Source organism: Tasmannia lanceolata, unplaced genomic scaffold (genome assembly GCF_043159265.1).
Source record: "Tasmannia lanceolata isolate RefF3 unplaced genomic scaffold, GAP_Taslan_0.1 ptg000015l, whole genome shotgun sequence".
Lineage (NCBI taxonomy): Eukaryota > Viridiplantae > Streptophyta > Magnoliopsida > Canellales > Winteraceae > Tasmannia > Tasmannia lanceolata.
Window position 1 is genome coordinate 43,009,002 of NW_027518692.1, and position 22,484 is coordinate 43,031,485.

Below are 22,484 nucleotides of genomic sequence, written 5' to 3' on the forward strand. Positions count from 1 at the left end.
ACAATGTGGGGGTTTTCCTTGCTTTTATTGCTACGTGGGGTGTCGGTAGGTTACAGTTGCTTTTAATGTTTCCTTTACTGAATTTATGCAAAAAAATGCTATCTGAATTGCAGTTGGTAGAGTTAAAAGAAGCAGAAGAGAAATCTCTGAAGGAATCCGAGAGGTTGCAGAAAGAAATCGCTGAAGTTGAGGAAAAATAAGAACTAAAAACTCATGTTTTTTACCCTTGCATGTTGTTCAATACTGTCCTCTGAAAAAGTAGTTCATCTTGACAGAAAAAAGATCAGCACCATGACCACAGATGAGTACTTCGAGAATTATCCAAAGCTGAAGAAGAAATTTGACGATGAAATCAGGAATGATTATTGGGGCTATTGATTCTACCAAAATAACTTGGTGCTCCCCTGGATGATTTTAAATTCATCCTTGTTTCCTTGCATTTCCAAATAAAAGTAAACATCATGTAGGTATTGTGGAGAAATTTTAACATCTCAATTTTACTGACGATATCCAGGTTGAGACCTTCCACCCCTTCATTCGGTGTGGTGTTTTACTAAAGCTAGTAAGTGTTTGGCTTCCTTGCTTCCAGTCCCATGTCATTTCTAGTGAATGCATGTGTTTATAATGAGACTGTTGATCTAGTGGACACTTGTCTTTATAATGACACTGTTGATCTGGTAGACCAATATGATGTTAGTTATATGGTTCTGGCCCCACACCGAATGGGATTCCCGCCCTGTGCCCTGCTTTGGGTCCTTTCGTTAGCTACCCGTCGGTAGGGGTGCAACTCAGGTCGATTTTTGGGAATTCGGGTTGGTCTCTTACAGTAAAATTGAGTTGGCTTCGGGTTGATTCAATTTCAGTTTTTAGCAAAAGCTCACACCATAGTCTGGCTTGAACCCTAAACAAGGCTTAATAGATCAACAGGCTAGGACCATCCGGTCACGATGAGGCAAAAAAGGTAATTGACGGCATTAGTATCTGTAGGTTGGATTGATGGATATGAGCATGTGAATATCAACAAGCCAGTCTTAGACCGTGTTTCGCTGGGCTTCTCAAGAATGAGAAGCTCTAGCTTTTTGAGAAGCCCGGAAAATGGGTTTTTGAAAGTTAGGGGGCTTCAAATTCCCACAGAAGCCGGTGTAGACTTTGGTTGGAAGCCATGAAGCTGGATTTTGATATTCCATGTCCTAAAAAATTGGCTTTTAAAGAATAAACCCACTTCACTACGTTTTAATGCTAGTTTAAATATCCAATTTAAAAACTGATAAATACATATCTGTATTAAGGGATTGGGTAAATGATCTGTGTCTCCTGTTGCACCAAGTTCGAAGACCCACATAGTGGCACAACACTTTAAAAAATCATATGGCGAATGCCTCAGCTACTGCCAGCATGTATATTGCTGATACGGTGGAGCTGGGTCTAAACCGGTTGCAGAAACTGAAATCAGAGCCCACTGGTTCTTAAAGAAAGTTTGTCTCCGTGCAGAGTGATCTTCCAACACAACACTTGAAAAATAAAAACAGAACCCCTTTTCGGCACGGCTGCATAATCCAATACAAAATCATAAAGAAAGTCAGTCTTAAGTTCCACAGCTAGTTTCACAGAATCTGTTAACATATAAGCTGATTTATGAGATTTTGATACAATGATAACAACCAGATAGCATTATCTTCTGATACGAATCAGAGTACAAGGATACTGCAAGATGAACAACTGGAAGAAGACTTGGAGAGACGAGAATCATGAAGGCAACATCAAAGAACCTAGGTGGAAACTAAAGCCTAGTTGGTTGAAGGACTATGTCAGCAACTAGCTGGTAGTTGGTGAAATAAGTCAGTAGAATAAAGAATTTAGAAAAGGATTACATAACTGTTTTTCTAGCTTCAACAGAAAATTAGTTAGAACAGAATGCCAGTTGTCTTTAACGGTTTGGGCAAAGACTTAATAAATACTTGTAAAAAAACCTCTAATGAGGCAATGAATAAAAAGAACATTTTTCCTTCCTCTTGCTATCTTCTTGAATCTGTATCTTCTTCCCTTCTTTTCTGAGTTTTCTTTGAACGATCAGACCAGGATCGTATAGAGAACGAAAAAGCAAATATCGTAAGCAATAAATGAATTCTGCCAATACCCATCTTCCTACTCGATTCACAATACAAGGGGAAAATAGACCGCCCCAACTTCAAATAAAACCATAACCAAAACCAAAATTTTATAACGTTTCTTAAGCTTAAGAATGGGATCTACCAGTTCCCTGCTCGAATTTGACATGGTCCTTCAACTAGGAATAATTAAGCTCTTTAGTCACTTGGTGCTTATAAGAAAGGGTAGGTTTAGAGCAATGCATTTGTCAAAATGGATATTACAATACACTTGTAGGACTTTCAATGGGAAATCAATGCCAGCCACAATGCTTTCTGTACAACTACCTCATATTCAAGTTGAAGCATTACCCTTTTTTTTTGCTTGTAGATTGTGGCAGTATCCATGGTTCAACATTCACCTCAGGAAGTTGTTCTTGAGATAACTAACCACTTGATTCCTTCATGAAGTTAAATAGCTCTGGCGAACCATCCCAAACTAAATTACTGTATCCAGTGAATTTGAAGTCCCAATTCATGGACAACATAAACTATGATGTTAACATACAGATAAGACGAATGCCCCAATGGTACAAATTTTAACAACTGCCCCTTTATTTACAGTTTACCTTGACAACACAAACTTTGTCCGGGATACAAGGGGTTGCATTGGCCTTCCACTCTCACACACACAATAAAGAACTGCGATGAAACCCTTTAGGGAAGACCCAATAATAGCACAGCATTGGCAAGCACAGTGGTTACCAAACAAAGAAGAATGAAACCATGGCTCTCTATGTCAGAAGTCAGAACTCAGATGTAGGAGCTACCATGATAACCCACTCAACAATTGAACTAACAGAAATACATAAGATGCTAATGTACACGTGTTGACATCAAATGACGCTTCAGAGTTTGCATCAAACAAAATTCTGATAGCTAAGCAGCAAAAGGGCTTCTGATTCCACAGTGGTGTCGACGATGCAAATTTGTGGGAGGATAGGGCTCACTCACTTTAGAAAGAAAGATAGGCCCACAGGTTAGATAAACGAAGGTATGGCCATCAAATTCAAGAGTATGAGCTAGTCAATGGATGGGCGTCAAAATTTAACTTTTTGATTGACGAACTCACTGAATTTCTTCATACTTAGCATTCCCTTCCTCTTGCTGCTCTTCTCCTTGATGAAGGGAACTGCATTGAAATCACCTCCCTGCCACCACAGGATACTTTCCCATACCCTGGTTTGAACAGCTCCTTCCAAGGATCTCTCTGCGACTGCGGTTAGTGGGCCATACAAAGTAGGCAGCTTTCACCTGAAGTTAGAATGCTTAGAGATAAGGGTGAGCATCATATTGTGTTGGAAACCTCTTGATGGATAATTAGATGGGTTTCTTTATTTTAGAACTTAAAGGTGCCAAGCGAAAGTGCACAACCCTGCCAAGGGACATTTGAATTCAATACATGTGAAACCGGTTGACTCAACATGGCCGGATCAAACTCAATTGTGATGGTTAACAAAAAAGGCTTTTGATTTTGTGACGCTTAACCAAAGCTAGGATTGAGCCTCTAGCTCAATGGTCAAGACTTTGTACTTCAACCCAGAGGTCATAGGTTTAATCCTGCTTAACTACCAAGGAAAAAAAAGTGTCGAGCTACATTTGGAGTACTCACAAGCAAAGAAGACAATATAGTACAAATGCTAGGCTGGCGAGTAATTCTATTCCAACCAATGCTATAATCATGGATTTATGGATTGTAACTAAGATCTTTTCAGCCTGACCTCCCTTGACTCTTTGGATTGAAGGCGACGACTCTCATTACGATCCAATGCAAATGTATCTCCTCATTAGTAATCCCTCTAAATTCCAGGAGTTGGATCATCTCCATTCTACCTTTGAGAAGTGCAACAACACTCATATGCATTGTGTGGACAATTCATGCATCGATAAATTGGCAAAGTCATGGACATAAATGAAACAATTTTTTGAAAAATATTAATTGCAACAATTGTTTGGAAAAGCATACTTCATGATACATAGGACTCTCCTCCAAACTCAACTGTGATGGTTGGCAACAAAAAGGTTTCTACTTCTATGGTGGTGACTGTCGAGCTAAATTTGAAGTAATTAAAAAAAACAAAGAAGGCAATAGAGCGTAAATACTGAGTGGGTGAATACTTCTAGTTCAACCAATGCTTAAGCCCCAACCTTTTTGCTCAGCCTCCTTTCACTCCTCGAATTGAAGGTGACTCTCTTTCTATGGTCCAAAAAAGAATCTCCTCGTGAGCAATCTCTCACTACATTCCAAGAGATGAGCCATCTCATTCTTCCCTTCGAGATTTCCAACATTACTCATACGCATTGTGAAGGCAACGAATGCATTCACAAGCAAACCACGGAGTAAGCTGTAACAATTCAATGACTTGGCATTAATATGCTTCAGATCTCATTTTGGTTTCGCCCCTCTTTTGGGAGGTACTTGCAATGTTTTTCTATTTTAGTAAATTGACACTCACTAATTCAAAACAATACGAAGGTTATACAGCCATTATTTGCATATTCTAAAAATATATTAAATAATTTCCTCTGCACTTAACAATGTAATGATTGAAATGCCTATTAAAAATTACAAAGTGTATAAGAGAGGAAATGGTGTTAGGATTATCTAGGATATAGGTAGAATACTGTATAATATGCATCAAACACAATTTATAGGCACGGTGAAAGAAATACCTAATTTATCCCCCAAATAGTTGAGTGTTGTACACAAAAATCCAAGTCAAATATGTACCAAGATATGATTTTGAATTTTCAAGTTAGGTTTCGATCTTAAACAACCCCATCATCTACCACTCTTAATGCAAATGAAAAAGATGATTTACGATAGATGTGATGAGAAAAGAAGTCTGGTGCATGGACAGAGAAAACTATGAGGAATGAAAACTGCATTCCTTTGGTATAAAGAATCAGACCACAATGTACATACAAGCTACAACATCAAGAGAAGGGTCAGAGACGTTTAGAAATTACAATACAGAGAACAAACACTATTAATGTGCAACAGTATTTATGAAGAAAATAGATTAGATCCTATATTGACGGATGAAGTACCTCGGACTCTATTATCCTGTGTGATTATTCCAAATGTTTCCATTGTTTCTCGAATCATAATGCCAGTCACTCCAATCAAGGCAACTGTTTTACATTCAATGAGTAAGCTGTAACAATTCAATGACTTGGCATTAATATGCTTCAGATCTCATTTTGGTTTCGCCCCTCTTTTGGGAGGTACTTGCAATGTTTTTCTATTTTAGTAAATTGACACTCACTAATTCAAAACAATACGAAGGTTATACAGCCATTATTTGCATATTCTAAAAATATATTAAATAATTTCCTCTGCACTTAACAATGTAATGATTGAAATGCCTATTAAAAATTACAAAGTGTATAAGAGAGGAAATGGTGTTAGGATTATCTAGGATATAGGTAGAATACTGTATAATATGCATCAAACACAATTTATAGGCACGGTGAAAGAAATACCTAATTTATCCCCCAAATAGTTGAGTGTTGTACACAAAAATCCAAGTCAAATATGTACCAAGATATGATTTTGAATTTTCAAGTTAGGTTTCGATCTTAAACAACCCCATCATCTACCACTCTTAATGCAAATGAAAAAGATGATTTACGATAGATGTGATGAGAAAAGAAGTCTGGTGCATGGACAGAGAAAACTATGAGGAATGAAAACTGCATTCCTTTGGTATAAAGAATCAGACCACAATGTACATACAAGCTACAACATCAAGAGAAGGGTCAGAGACGTTTAGAAATTACAATACAGAGAACAAACACTATTAATGTGCAACAGTATTTATGAAGAAAATAGATTAGATCCTATATTGACGGATGAAGTACCTCGGACTCTATTATCCTGTGTGATTATTCCAAATGTTTCCATTGTTTCTCGAATCATAATGCCAGTCACTCCAATCAAGGCAACTGTTTTACATTCAATGAGTAAGCTGTAACAATTCAATGACTTGGCATTAATATGCTTCAGATCTCATTTTGGTTTCGCCCCTCTTTTGGGAGGTACTTGCAATGTTTTTCTATTTTAGTAAATTGACACTCACTAATTCAAAACAATACGAAGGTTATACAGCCATTATTTGCATATTCTAAAAATATATTAAATAATTTCCTCTGCACTTAACAATGTAATGATTGAAATGCCTATTAAAAATTACAAAGTGTATAAGAGAGGAAATGGTGTTAGGATTATCTAGGATATAGGTAGAATACTGTATAATATGCATCAAACACAATTTATAGGCACGGTGAAAGAAATACCTAATTTATCCCCCAAATAGTTGAGTGTTGTACACAAAAATCCAAGTCAAATATGTACCAAGATATGATTTTGAATTTTCAAGTTAGGTTTCGATCTTAAACAACCCCATCATCTACCACTCTTAATGCAAATGAAAAAGATGATTTACGATAGATGTGATGAGAAAAGAAGTCTGGTGCATGGACAGAGAAAACTATGAGGAATGAAAACTGCATTCCTTTGGTATAAAGAATCAGACCACAATGTACATACAAGCTACAACATCAAGAGAAGGGTCAGAGACGTTTAGAAATTACAATACAGAGAACAAACACTATTAATGTGCAACAGTATTTATGAAGAAAATAGATTAGATCCTATATTGACGGATGAAGTACCTCGGACTCTATTATCCTGTGTGATTATTCCAAATGTTTCCATTGTTTCTCGAATCATAATGCCAGTCACTCCAATCAAGGCAACTGTTTTACATTCAATGAGTAAGCTGTAACAATTCAATGACTTGGCATTAATATGCTTCAGATCTCATTTTGGTTTCGCCCCTCTTTTGGGAGGTACTTGCAATGTTTTTCTATTTTAGTAAATTGACACTCACTAATTCAAAACAATACGAAGGTTATACAGCCATTATTTGCATATTCTAAAAATATATTAAATAATTTCCTCTGCACTTAACAATGTAATGATTGAAATGCCTATTAAAAATTACAAAGTGTATAAGAGAGGAAATGGTGTTAGGATTATCTAGGATATAGGTAGAATACTGTATAATATGCATCAAACACAATTTATAGGCACGGTGAAAGAAATACCTAATTTATCCCCCAAATAGTTGAGTGTTGTACACAAAAATCCAAGTCAAATATGTACCAAGATATGATTTTGAATTTTCAAGTTAGGTTTCGATCTTAAACAACCCCATCATCTACCACTCTTAATGCAAATGAAAAAGATGATTTACGATAGATGTGATGAGAAAAGAAGTCTGGTGCATGGACAGAGAAAACTATGAGGAATGAAAACTGCATTCCTTTGGTATAAAGAATCAGACCACAATGTACATACAAGCTACAACATCAAGAGAAGGGTCAGAGACGTTTAGAAATTACAATACAGAGAACAAACACTATTAATGTGCAACAGTATTTATGAAGAAAATAGATTAGATCCTATATTGACGGATGAAGTACCTCGGACTCTATTATCCTGTGTGATTATTCCAAATGTTTCCATTGTTTCTCGAATCATAATGCCAGTCACTCCAATCAAGGCAACTGTTTTACATTCAACAACTGCAAAGACAAGAAAGTAAGTGTCCATTCATTACAGACAGGATAGGAAGAGATAAATTATATTATTCCTTAATGGTCCCACATTTTTCTACTTAAAAAAGTTGGAAATGGGAATTGCAAATCATAAATGCCACCACATGCAAATTGGATATATATTACCTAAAAGAATAGCACCATGTAAGTCTGCAGTGTGAAGGCATTGGGCCAACTGGTGTGCCCTGAAACATTAGAACTAAATAGGATTACAAAGATACTGCCCAAAGCAATTTATAGAATGCGAATGTTGGGCAGACAATTCTAACATATGGCATAGCACAATAAGTGATCCAAATGCCGATATAATTGAATGCACATATTATAAGTTGAACCAAGAAATACAAAACAATAAAAAGAAAATGTGAACAAGGAAGTGTTGGGCCACTATATGCCTAGTGAAAGAAGAAAAAGCGTACCCAACATCTTTAAGAAGTTCACTTGTATAGTCCTTCCACATTTCATGCATTGGCTTGAACATATCAAAGCTGCAACACAAACAACAGGCAATGTTGAAAGAGACAAACATAAAGAAAATGCAAAGAAAAATTATCAGCAAGAGAGACAACAAGAATGGAAGGATTGTTTATCATTTGAAGTATACCCATGTAAACTACCATAAACGAGATCTATGACTCCTAGCCTCATATCTTGGGGATTAGGAAATAACGAAAAATTAGAAATGACTGATGCAGGGGGGAAATTTTTGCTTCTTTCGGCACCTATTTGTTTATTTTGCCGGGCTTGGCACGAAATCAAGAATAAGCTCCACCAAGTATTACGAAGCATTAAATTCAATTACAAGACGCCGAATGTCATCGAGAAGCATATGTCATCAAGAGGTATAACCAGTAGATACCGTAAAACTTACTTATGGAACTCCACAGGTAAATCAAAAGACCCGCATTTCCTATGTTGTCTCAAGGACATGTGCCCTTTAGAGCGCTTAGAGTGGCTCCGTAATCCAGCCCTTGAACGAGCATCCGTTGAAGCACTGCGTCCATGGACAAGACTATCTAGAAGAAGCCAATTGCCAATTTTTATACTTTTAGATCCTTGTGTATACTTCTGCGCTGAGTCGCCATTTTGGAGAAGCTCGTTTACAATCTTATCAGCTACACTCCTCCCTCTTCTACTAGAAAGCTTTTCAATTCCATACAAATCTCATATAAGAAAGCAAAACTATTGAGGTCTTCTTTTTTTTTTGAATGGTAACTATACGAAGACGTTCGAATGCATATCCGGATTCTGATTTGATGTAAGCATAGATTGCAATTTGGCCCAAGTTGCAGACCCAAATTGCAATATGCATGCACATACAAACGCATCCTTAATAAGGGTAATAAGATGGAAGTTAAAAGAACACAATTACCTGGATTCCACCAGTAGCCGTAAGTAGATTCTCATGTAAGGGTTGAGACAGCTGATAATATGCAGGACCATCTGCTTCCACATCTGTATTAAAATAGAAAGAAAAACATTTTATCTAGATGATACTGACAAAATAATAAGCCCAAGAAAAAAAGAGGGAGTATAAGAGCATAATGAGGGGACCTTGTTTCTTGGAGGAGGAAGGGAAAGGAAAGGTTGTTGAGACTGACGAAGTTTGGGGCTCAAATGGAGGAGGCGGAAGAGGAGATGAAAGCTTGCTCTGTCCTTGTTGTTCTTCTTGTTGCCATTGTTGGTGTTGGGAAGATAGCTTTTTGTTCTTCACTGGTTGGTTTTGTAGGAGTTGGGTCTCAGCGAGAGCGAACCTTCGCTTCAAGGCCTCCGAAGTGCGTTTTTTCTGATCCGAAACAACAGGATTTCCATGGGTAGCCATGTCTGTGGCTCAAAAAGAGAATTCACCTGCTATCACAGTCCTTTTGCTCGGAACTGCCAAACCAACACTAAAAAAAGAGAAACGAATCCATTTCAAAAAAATTGCCAAACCCAACATTCTCTTTATACATTAATAAAAGAACATATAAATCAGGAGCGGGATGAACCACCAATACAAGTGGCCCATGCATTGTAGTTATTGGGACAGTTAATATCGTTCGCCACCACCATGCAATCAGTGGCTCCTATTAACTTCCCTGACTTTACGTCCCATTTGCTTGATGAATACAAATTTTCAAGCAAATGAAAACAACAGTTAAAAGTTTTCTCGAGAGCACTGAAAACACCATATTTTAGTCAAGGGTTATGATCATAGACCGGCAACTGGAGAGTTGTTGCCCACTAGATATCAGGTTGAAGAGCAAAACCTTGACCATTGTGCTAGGGGCTCAATCCCCCTTTTTCCTGGAAATATTATCGGAGTGCTATGTGATTAGTGGTTATAAATTTTTACTGAATGATTTAGTGGTTATAACTAAGGAGTTTCAACTGTTATCTTATTTTTCCTTTTAGTCGAGAATCCTACTGTTGGTGAATACTAAAGCCATGATGTCAAGTTTCATCTTGTCTTCATCATCAATGAAACAGATCAAAAAGCAAAAAAGTAAAAAAAAAATTCTGTGGACCAGTGAAACTCTAAAAGCAAAGGTGTTATATCTTAAATTCCCAAGGTTCATTCCCGTGATTAGGATTCAATATCCTTTGACAGTAATTTTGGAAGCTTATCAGTCCATGCTCAGTAGTAACTCAAATCATCCATAAGCCATAAAGAATTGTCATTTTCTTTTGATCTTATAAACACTTTTTTTAATGGTGATCTTATAAACACATTGATTTTTCAACCAAAAGAAGATTGTCAATGTATAAACATAGAAAAAGAAGACCAGACGTATGGGCAATCACCAATCCATAAAAGATTGTATCGCCTTTGGGATGGAACTATAACTTTCACGATTAATACAAATCATAGGACTAACAGTAGATGCCTCCAGGAATAACTCATGTCCTTCTAAGTCATAATTTCCTTAGCTAATGTTTAGTCGGACTTTCACTTTCTAACTGTCAGTGATTAGCAAGAACTGTTGGGTATATATAATATAACCCATGTATGTTCTAATATAAGCCCAATAGGTAATGGACCAGGTATAGTGGGCCCATTTGGGCTGGAGCCCATTAACCTCTCTTAACCCTAGTGTATCTCTATATATAGGGGCTGGAGGCAACAAACTTGGTATTCCAAACTAGATACCTTGGGTGTAATGCTTTAAGCATCCTTGCTTAAACCCTAATACTCTAACAATCTTAAAGCATTAAATTTTAGGGTTTCCCCGTTTTGGTTTTTTTTTTTGGAACATCGGAGCATCAGTGTTTGTGCGTGGGATTAATCCCTCAGAAAAAGAGTTGGGCGTCGGATCTTCTCTCTCAAGGAGCCGTCTCTAACTTGAAGAACAGAGAGAGGGCTTTACAAGTTGGGATCTTAGGGTTTGGGAGAGACCTAGAGAGGAAGAAGAAAGGGCCTCATCTGTGCCGCCACCACCCACAACAGAGAGCGGGTTTTTCATCTCCCAAAGTTTCAAGAAGACAAGGAAATCACTCCTCAAGTTACTGATCTAGAGATTTTGAGATCTAAGTTGAATAATGAAAAAATAGCTGTCTGTGATTCGTTTCTTGTGGGTGCAATTATATATAAATTACCATCTGCATGGCACTCTTTCAAAACCGAGATGTATCGGAAAAATGTGCAAGTGGGACTGGATGATCTCAAACGATTCATTCGAATCGAAGATGAGAATCGAGCTAGGAATAACTTGGAGATGGTTAGACAGCAACAGTCTGCTGCTAACGCGGTAACATATCCCAAGAAATTTCCTCGGAAATCCAAGTCACCTAAAAGTGACCATCCCAAGTTGGAGGCCAAAAAGACTATCTTTCAGAAAAAGAAGGGCAAGTGCCACAACTGTGGGAAATGGGGTCATTTTGCTGCAGAGTGTAAACAACCTAAGAAGGCTAAATCTGACACATCACAAAAGGAAGCTCATATGATGGTGGGCAGTGCTGCGCCTAAGAGTTTTATTGCCATGTTAGGCAATGGTAAGGCCAGTACTTCTTCAGACTGGTGGTTAGATACAGGAGCCACCTGCCATGTTTGCAACTCGAAGAAACTGCTTACGTATGCTGTTGGCGTGAAAGAGACCGTTACAGTGGCTAGTGGAGCTGAGGCAGAGGTGACTCACACTGGAACTGCGAACCTGGTTCTTTCTTCAGGTAAAATACTAACTTTAAAAAATGTTAAAGTAGTTCCTACTATTCAAAAGAATTTAATTTCTATTAGTCTTTTAGACAATGCTGGCATGTGTTCATCTTTTTTGGGTGGTAGAGTAACTTTAACTGTTAACTCTTATTATTTTGGTTGTGCTTTCTTAATCGATGGTATGTATAGACTGAGTTTAGCAAATGAAACCGTTAGTCAGGTTAGTTCCACTTTGATTGATCCTCAGTTGTTACACACTAGATTGGGACATGTGAACTATAGGAAAATGGTCACACTTGCTAAAACTTATAATATACCTTTAGATACATCGATTAGATTTGACAGGTGTGAAGTGTGTGCACAAACCAAGATCACTAGAAAACCTTTTCGTTCGGTTTCTAGGAGCACACAACTTCTTGAGTTAATACATTCTGACCTCTGTGACTTTAAAAGTTTCACTACTCGAGGTGGTCGGAAGTATTTAATCACTTTTATAGACGATTTTTCTAGATATTGTCATATTTATCTCCTAAAATCGAAAGATGAAGCTTTTGATAAATTTAAAATTTTCAAGAATCGTGTTGAAAAATCAATTGAACTTGAAAATTAAGCGATTTAGGAGTGATCGAGGAGGAGAATACACTTTGACAGAGTTCAAGGAATTCTGTGCCTCTCAGGGCATAATACTTGAAACTACTGCTCCTTACTCACCTCAATCTAATGGCATAGCTGAACGTAAAAACCGGACGTTAACTGAAATGTTAAACTCTATGTTATTGACAGCTGGCATGCCTACTAGCTATTGGGGAGAAGCAGCTTTAACTGCAAATCACATCCTGAATAGAGTACCACACTCTAAGTTGCCCTCTACTCCTTATGAGTTATGGCATAAACATCCTTGTAGATATGACACTCTTAAGACTTGGGGCTGTATTGCTTATGTGAGGATACAAGACCCTCGGAGACCTAAGGTAGGACCTAGAACCAACACTTGTGTTTATCTAGGTGGTGCAGAAGATAGTGCTGCTGATCGGTTTTTGGATCTATCTACCAATTTGGTTATAGAATCTAGAGATGCAGTATTCTTTGAGAATAAATTTCTCAGAGATCATGGTTTGAACCTACCTGGCGATACTGAAATGGTTACAGAATCGCATGTAGAGTTTGAACAGAATACTTCTGACACCTGTCCTACACTGATTTCTACATCAGAACCTTTAAGAGTTTCTACAAGAGATAGAGTACCCAAGAACTTTGGTGAGGATTTTGTGACCTACCATGTAGAGAATGATCCATCAACCTATAAGGAAGCGATGAGATCTAGGGACTCTTTGTTGTGGGCAGAAGCCATTGATGATGAAATGAGCTCTCTGTTACAAAATCAAACTTGGCAGCTAGTCGATTTGCCAAAAGGGGCTAAGACTGTAGGCTGTAAGTGGATTTTGAAGAAGAAACTTAATCCTGACGGATCCATAGCTCGGTATAAAGCACGTTTAGTAGCTAAGGGTTATACTCAAGTCAGTGGGATAGACTACTTTGATGTTTACTCACCGGTCTGTCATTTGGCAACGATAAGAATTCTTCTTGCTTTGGCTTCTATTGAGAAGTATGTAGTGCATCAAATGGATGTAAAAACGGCTTTCCTTAATGGAGACCTCACTGAGGAAATCTACATGAACCAACCTGAAGGGTTTGTCATGGAAGGTTTCAAGAACAGAGTTTGTAAGTTACACAAATCTTTGTATGGTCTTAAACAAGCACCTAAATTGTGGCATCAAAAATTTGACAAGGTAGTAAAGAGCTTTGGTTTTCAGACCAGTTACTCAGATAAATGCCTTTACTATCGTTCTGTGTCGAATAAGGTTGCAATTATTTGTTTGTATGTAGACGATATGTTGATTCTTGGTTCCGATCTCTCTGTAGTGAGTGACGTGAAAACCACTTTAGCTCAAGAATTCGACATGAAAGATCTTGGTGTGGTTGACACCATTCTTGGCATGAAAGTAAGTTTTGAAATGCAAGGGATTACTCTTAGCCAAGCCCATTATATTGAAAAACTACTTTCTACATGGGGATACAGTGAGTGTAAACCGATTGAGACACCATTTGATTATACCAAGAAGCTGATCTCTAATGGAGGAGACAGTGTGAATCAGTTAGATTATTCTAAACTGATTGGTAATCTCATGTATGCTATGAGTTGCACTAGACCAGACATAGCCTTTACAGTTGGCATGCTGAGTCGTTTCACTAGTAATCCTGGCCATGAGCACTGGGATGCCCTAATGAGGCTGATGAGATACCTTAAGGGTACTCAAGGATATGCTCTATGTTATACTGGCCATCCTCCTATCCTGGAAGGGTATTCTGATGCATCATGGGGCTCAGAATTAGGAGACAGTAAATCTACCAGTGGTTATATTTTTACACTGGGTGGAGCCGCTGTTGCATGGAAGTCAAAGAGACAGACTTGTATTGCTCTGTCATCTATGGAATCGGAACTTTATGCTTTAGCTTCTACAGGAGATGAAGCAGAGTGGATAAGAGATCTGATCCTGGACATTCCATTGACCCATTTAAAAATTAACTCTTTAAGTTTGTTCTGTGATAATCAAGCTACAATTACGATTGTGAAAAACTCACTCTTTAATGGTAAGAGGAGACATGTCAGGCTGAAACATGCCACGCTGAATTATCTTCTAGAACAAGGTATTATCACTTTGGTTGATGTGCGATCGAAGGATAATATGGCCGATGCTCTTACGAAGGGACTGAACAAAGATCGAATATTCAAAACTGTGGGGGAGATGGGGTTAAAGACTGTGTAGACGTGTCTTAACCTACATTCCTATTATTTTGAATTTTTTCGAATCTCCCTATCTTGGCCAAGATAAGCACTTGATATGTTTCAATGATGTTTACAGTTATCTTTATGTCATTCCACATTTGATGACATATCCTTCTTGGGAAAGCTTGTTTCATTCCAAACTTGATGATACAGCTTAACTCAATTTGGATATGATGCCTGTAACATTCCAAATGGAAACATGGAATGGTTCTTTGTAAAAGAAACTATTTAGGTCTTGTTCTTGATTGAAACTTGACATTGATGCTTATTGATATTAATATTTGTTTTTCAGCCATTATGAAATTGTACTAAGTTCTTCTGGTAGAACTAGATACTTTTAGTAAAATACACAAATGATTGGATTCATTTTTTAATGAAATTCATATTTGATAATTTACAGGAATTGGCGAAAATGGAGGAGATTGCCTCAATTTGGATCTTGATGAGGATGACTTACTTGATGAGTGAATCCTTATAGCGCAGTGGGAACTATTATTTTCTTTTCCGTTGATTAAATAGTTCACCTACATATGAAACTGCTTATGTTTGAGTTTAGATTATTTCTAAAACTTTTGGTTATTCTTTAAAGTATTTTGTTTTCAATTGGATTACAAATCTTTATTGAAATGGTGATATGGGTGCTTCAATAATTTTGTTTGGACATCACATTATCTATCTATTGGATTGTGCTATATGTAGAACATAGGAGGAGATTGTTGGGTATATATAATATAACCCATGTATGTTCTAATATAAGCCCAATAGGTAATGGACCAGGTGTAGTGGGCCCATTTGGGCTGGAGCCCATTAACCTCTCTTAACCCTAGTGTATCTCTATATATAGGGGCTGGAGGCAACAAACTTGGTATTCCAAACTAGATACCTTGGGTGTAATGCTTTAAGCATCCTTGCTTAAACCCTAATACTCTAACAAGAACCACATCCTAACATACACCATAGTTGTTACTTCACCTAGGTGACTGCACCCTCTAAACATTTGTGTTAGTTAACCCACTTCTGTTGACTACCTTAAGCGACTAACAAGAACCATATCGAATGGATAGATAAAACATACCTATGTAAGGGTTGGAATAGGTCGTCGGATTGATCCTAGCAAATCCACCAAAAACTAACATATGCAATACAGTACTAGAAGTTTGGCAAGTAGAAAACCAATAGGCATGAGACAGGTTTTAGATTGTTAGTCATTGGGTTGGGGAATCTCACTTGCCTTCTTTATAATTCAGAATGATCTGCTGAGTTTGCAACACAGGAAAAACAAAAATGACACTGAAAACACATGCAGCAAACCAAAAAAAATAAAATGGTTACCCTGATGTAAAATACATGGATGGAGCACTTCTAATCCAGATTATAACCATCATTATCTGTGGTAATCCAGACTATTTCAGAAAGTTTCAAAAAAAAAAAAAAAAAAAAAAACAGATGCAGCCCATTGAAAAATAGATTGGGTTTTAATCCTAAGCTTTATTTCATAACAGCACTGGGAAAATAAGAGGTTCCAACAGTAATATTATATAATCCTCAGAAGAGAGTAAAGCAGAAAAATTGAAGTTAAGAAAAAAAGAATGAAGATCATAACTGAACATGAAAGCAGCTAATAAATTAGTTTCACAGATAAAATCTGGCAATTAAGTTGGAAAGAACCTTTGGGCTCTGGCAAGATTAAATTCCTCAAAGAAGACTACAACCTCAATGGGAAATACTAAGCATATGCCACGAAACCCTAATGCAGAACCATTACACAAAGGAAAAAAAAAAAAAACAAGTCATAAAAAGCAAGATGGGCCCAACGATTAATTTGTGGAGAATTTATCTGATGGGTGGACGTGAAAACACGCGAAGTCTAAAAAAGTACGTACGGCCCACTTTTCTTTTTCTTTTTTATGATCCAAACCGTTCATCTGTTTGGGCACAACGTAAATAGGTTGTGCCTCAAAAATCATTTCCATAGAATGATCCTAACCCTCTGATCTGACTATGGAGATTTCCAAAAATCATTTATGGAATCTTCTTCAGATCGGAGGGTTAGGATCATCCTATGGAAATGATTTTTGGGGCACAACCTATTTACGTTGTGCCCAAACAGATGAACGGTTTGGATCATAAAAAAAGAAAAGTGGGCCGTACCTACTTTTTTAGACTTCACGTGTTTTCACGGCCACCCATCATATAAATTCTTGTTTGTGGATCGGCCCACACCATAGGATAATCGACCGTCCATTTGATGGGCCACTATTTATGCCCCAAAATATCATCCTAGCACTTCGATCTAAAGAGAAATTGCATATAATGGAAACTTATATAGATTAGAGGGTTGCGATGATCCTATGGTAATGATTTTTGGGGCACGGCCTATTTACATCAAATGGACTGTATGGATCATCCGATGGTGTGGGTCATACAGTAACATTAATGCCCCAATTGCGGGCCCCACCCATACTATTCAAAATGAAGTGCATGGGTCCACACCATAGGATGATCCAAGCCGTCCATTTAATGAGCCACATCGTAAATAGGTTCGATGAAGGTTCCATAATATGCAGTTTCTTTTGAGATCATCTGTGGAAATGATTTTTTGGGGCACAATCTATTTACAATGTGGCCCAGCAAATGGACAGTTTGGATCATCCTATGCTGTAGTCCGTACTGTTCATTTGGAAAAATATGGGGGTGGGGCTCACAACCGTTCGAGTGTTACTTTTACCGGCTGTGGACTATGGGAATATCACTGTCCAATTGAAAATGCATCGGTGTTGGAAATGGGATTAGTAAGTTTTCTTGGAATAAGAAACGATTTATGTTACTGAACCTAAATTTAGAGGATCCTTCAATTTCTAATGATATCCTTCTAAATTATGGAATGAAGAAACAAATTCAAGAGAAGAAAAATTTCCGTTGTAAATCCCTATTTTTCTTGCAATCCAAACATGGCCGTAATTTTGTAGAAAGACCTCTTGGAAAAGTTAGCAAGAGCGTTTCCCTACTACCTTTTAGGATGCGGTTGTTGCCTTTTGCGCTGAATACTAGATTTCCGAGGAAAAAGGGAGATTTGGGAAGGGGAAAAAAGGATCTTAAGGAGGAAATTTCGGCTCGGGATTGGATATTATGGAATGAGATAAGATGTTCATTTTTAGTTTCTACTTTCACGTTTTCTTATAAAATGAAGGGTGTTTGTGTTAGAATATTTGATATCTCACTGTTGGATTAGATTGAAATTCACAGTTGGATCATCCTGGTGATATATTAGGCTAGCTAAATTAAAGCAGTTAGATTGAATTAGAAATTAGGCTACATTAGAATGTTCCTTTCTTGTCTCTTTTCATGTTTATCATGATCTTTTTCTATGTTCATCATGTAAGTGCTCTATATAAGCATCATTGATTCTCTTTGTAAATCATCCAAAGTTTAGTGAAATTCTTAATTTTACAGTTTGTAAATTTTAAATGGGTAATTATAAGATGGGCTCTTAGCATTTTGTTACTTCCAAAGGTGGAGGGTTTAATTATATTTTGATTTCAATTTTTGATTAGTGGTTCATGTGATTTCTTGATTTTTTTTGACACGTAATGGTTTTTCTGCCACTGTACATTAAGGGGTTTCTTTTTTGACGTCTATTAGTTAAAACTATTTATTTATCTGTAGTTTCATTTGCTAAAAAATTTCATGTATTTTCTTAGTTTGTACTTGAGCTTTCATATATGTTAGTCGTTTCTACTAAGTTTTTCATGTATTTTGTTAGTTTGTTTTCATATTTTGTTAGTTTTCATGAAACTTGCATATTTTATTTGATTTTACTAAATTTTCATGTGTTTTGATAGTTTTTACTAAACTTTACATGTATTTTTTATAGTTTTTTACTAAAAATTTTATCAACTTTTTTGTTAGATGTACTAAATTTTCTAAATATTTTGTTCGTTTTTACTAAATTTTTAATGTACGCTTGTGCTATTACTAAATTTTCAACGTATTTTGTTAGTTTTTTTATTAAATTTTCATCCTTTGTTAGTTTTTACTGAAATTTCCCTACATTCCGTTAGATTTTACCAAAAATTTCATGTATTTTGTTTTTTTGTAAATATTCTCTGTATTTTGTAAGTTTTTACTAAACTTTTCATGTCTTGTCTTAGTTTTAACTAAAATTTTCATCTATTTTCTTACCTTGTATTAAATTTTTGATATGTGTTGTTAGTTTTCAGTCTTTTTACTAATTTTTTCTTGTATTTTGTTTGATTTTTTAAAAATTTTCATGTAATTTGTTAGTTTTTATTTTTTACTAATTTTTTCATGTATTTTAATCTTTTTTATTGAAATTTTTATGTTACCGTTGTACTATTTTTACTAAATTTTCTAATAGTTTTTTAATAATTTTTTCATATAAATTTTATATAAGTTTTTCATATAATTTCCTATATTTTATTAGATTTTACTAAATTTTGTAAGTTTTTACTAAATTTTCCTATTACTTTTCACTTGAATTTTCATGTATTTTCTCAGTCCGTACTAGAATTTTCATGTGTTGTTAGTTTTTATTAATTTATTTTTTTTTGTAATAGCAAGTTTTTTTTTTGTAATTTTCTTCTACTTTGTTGGTGTTTTCTAGATTTTTCATGGTTTTTTTTTAGTTTTTACTAAATTTTCCATGTATTTTGATAGTTTTAATTGAACCTTTTATGTTCTTCTGTGTTAGTTTTACTAAATTTTTTACTTATTTTTTAATAAAATTATAATGTAGGTTAGTTTTTACTATATTTCATTAGTTTTTACTAAAGTTTTTGTAATACCCAAAACCCAACACCTGTCTCTCGCATGCACTACTAGCATATGGGAGAGAAAGTTATAGAAGCTTAAAGAAAGCTCTTGGGTCTTCATTTTTAATATTTTTTATTAAAGCCTATATATAGGACATAAACCTTGGAGTTGTTATTAACTTCATTTTTGCCATTCTTTATAAATATATTAAGAGATAGATTTATAAAAGTTTTTATGAGAAATATAGATTTCTAAAAGTGTATTAAATTCATAAATTGTTTTGTAACAAGGGTTTATGCAAAGAATATGAATTTTAGAAGTGTTTTTATAAAAAATATAGACTTTTAGAATTGTTTTGACAAAGAATATAGATTTGAGAAGTGTTTATGCAAAGAATACAGATTTTGGAAGTGTTTCTACAAAGAGTATATAGAATTTGTAAGTGTCTTTATAAATAATATAGATTTCTAAACGTGTTTCAAATTCATAAATTGTTTTATAGAAATGAAGTTTATATATCACTTTAAAATCCTAGATTTAGAAATTCTTATCGTTTTATGAAATGCATGTCTTTCTATTTACGTATTAAAATGATTTTCTTGAAAACCATTTTAATATAGATTTGAGAAGTGTTTATGCAGAGAATACAGATTTTAGAAGTGTTTCTACAAAGAGTATAGATTTGGAAGTGTTTTTATAAGGAATATAGATTTCTAAAAGTGTTTTAAATTCATAAATTATTTTGTACAAGTGTTTATGGAAAGAATATGAATTTAGAAGTATTTCTGTAAATAGTAGACTTTTAGAAGTGTTTTGGCAAAGAATAGATTTGAGAAGTATTTATGCAAAGAGTACAGATTTTGGAAGTGTTTTTATAAGGAATATAGATTTCTAAAAGTGTTTTAAATTCAAAAATTATTTTATAGAAATGAAGTTTATATCATCACTTTGGAAACCTAGATTCAAAAATTCTTATCGTTTTATAAAATGCATATGTCTGTCTATTTACGTATTAAAATAATTTTCTTGAATACAATTTTAATATAGATTTGAGAAGTGTTTATGCAAAGAATACAGATTTAAGAAGTGTTTCTACAAAGACTATAGATTTGGAAGTGTTTTTATAAGAAATATAGATTTCTAAAAGTATTTTAAATTCATAAATTATTTTGTACAAGTGTTTATGCAAAAAATATTAATTTTAGAAGTGTTTCTGTAAAGAGTATTGGCTTTTACAAGTGTTTTGGCAAATAATATAGATTTGACAAGTGTTTATGCAAAGAATACAGATTTTGGAAGTATTTTTACAAAGAGTATAGATTTGGAAGTGTTTTTATAAGGAATATAGATTTCTAAAAGTGTTTTAAATTCATAAATTATTTTATAGAAATGAAGTTTATATCATTTGAAACCTAGGTTCATAAATTCTTATCGTTTTATAAAATGCATAGGTCTGTCTATTTACGAATTAAAATGATTATCTTAAAAACCTTTTTAATATAGATTTGAGAAGTGTTTATGCAAATAATACAGATTTTAGAAGTATTTCTACACAGAGTATAGATTTGGATGTGTTTTTATAAGGCATATAGATTTCTAAAAGTGTTTTAAATTCATAAATTGTTTTGTACAAGTGTTTATGCAAAGAATATAAATTTTAAAAGTGTTTCTGTAAAGAGTATAGAAAACAACAAAGAATAGATTTGAGAATTGTTTATGCAAAGAATACAGATTTGGAAGTGTTTTTATAAGGAATATAGGTTTCTAAATATGTTTTAAATTCATAAGTTGTTTTATAGAAATAAAGTTTATATCACTTTATAAACCTAGATTCAGAAATTCTTATCGTTTTTTAAAATGCATATGTCTGTCTATTTATGTTTTAAAATGATTTTTCTTGAAAGCCATTTTAATATAGATTTGAGAAGTGTTTATGAAAGAGTACAAATTTTAGAAGTATTTCTATAAAGAGTATAGATTTGAAAGTATTTTTATAGGGTATATAGATTTCTAAAAGTGTTTAAAATTCATAAATTATTCTGTGCAAGTGTTTATGCAAAGAATATGAATTTTAGAAGTGTTTCTGTAAAGAGTATAGACTTTTAGAAGTGTTTTGGCAAAGAATATAGATTTGAGAAGTGCTTATGCAAAGAATACATATTTTAGAAGTGTTTCTACAGAGAGAATAGATTTGGAAGCATTTTTATAAGGAATATAGATTTCTAAAAGTGCTTTAAATCTATAAATTATTTTGTACAAGTATTTACGTAAAGAATATGAATTTTAGAAGTGTTTCTGTAAAAAGTATTAACTTTTACAAGTGTTTATGCAAAGAATATAGATTTTGAAAGTGTTTTTCAAAAGAGTATAGATTTGGAAGTGTTTTTATAAGAAATATAGATTTCTATAAGTGTTTTAAGTTCATTAATTGTTTTATATAAATGATGTTTATATAACTTTGAAAACCTAGATTCAGAAATTCTTATCGTTTTATAAACTGCATATGTCTGTCTATTTACGTATTAAAATGATTTTCTTCAAAAACATTTTAATATAGATTTGAGAAGTGTTTATGCAAAGGATAGAGATTTTTGAAGTGTTTCTATAAAGAGTATAGATTTGGAAGTGTTTTTATAAGGAATATAAATTTCTAAAAGTGTTTTAAATTCATAAATTTTTTCGTAGAAATGAAATTTACATCACTTTGGAAATCTAGATTCAGAAATTTTTATCGTTTTATAAAATGTATATGCCTGCCTATTTACGTATTAAAATGATTTTGTTGAAAACCCTTTTAATATTGATTTAAAAAGTGTTTATGCAAAGAATACCGATTTTAGAAGTGTTTCTACAAAGAGTATAGATTTAGCACAATTTTTATAAGGAATATAGATTTCTAAAAGTGTTTAAAAATTTTAAATTGTTTTGTACAAGTGTTTATGCAAAGAATATGAATTTT

At 34.5% G+C, this 22,484-nt stretch overlaps 1 protein-coding gene across 1 annotated transcript; it reads right to left on the reverse strand.

Moving 5' to 3' along the window:
- Window positions 1-1,203: 1,203 nt before the first annotated feature.
- Window positions 1,204-16,561, reverse strand: POP4 (ribonuclease P family protein). The gene is made up of 8 exons (XM_077356219.1): window positions 16,421-16,561; window positions 9,327-9,661; window positions 9,145-9,227; window positions 8,644-8,915; window positions 8,192-8,260; window positions 7,899-7,957; window positions 5,199-7,739; window positions 1,204-1,547 (listed from the first exon to the last, which is right to left on the reverse strand). Exons 2-7 carry the CDS (start codon window positions 9,592-9,594, stop codon window positions 7,594-7,596), a joined length of 897 nt encoding a protein of 298 aa, XP_077212334.1. The 5' UTR covers window positions 9,595-9,661; window positions 16,421-16,561; the 3' UTR covers window positions 1,204-1,547; window positions 5,199-7,593.
- Between the last annotated feature and the right edge of the window lie 5,923 nt (window positions 16,562-22,484).

Coding starts and splice junctions, on each gene's coding strand:
- POP4 (XM_077356219.1), bottom strand. CDS start 9,594: ATGGCTACCCATGGAAATCCTGTTGTTTCGGATCAGAAAAAACGCACT. Junction 8,916..9,144: donor CGGCTACTGGTGGAATCCAG/GTAATTGTGTTC, acceptor GGAATTGAAAAG/CTTTCTAGTAGAAGAGGGAG. Junction 7,740..7,898: donor ACATGGTGCTATTCTTTTAG/GTAATATATATC, acceptor TTGTCTTTGCAG/TTGTTGAATGTAAAACAGTT.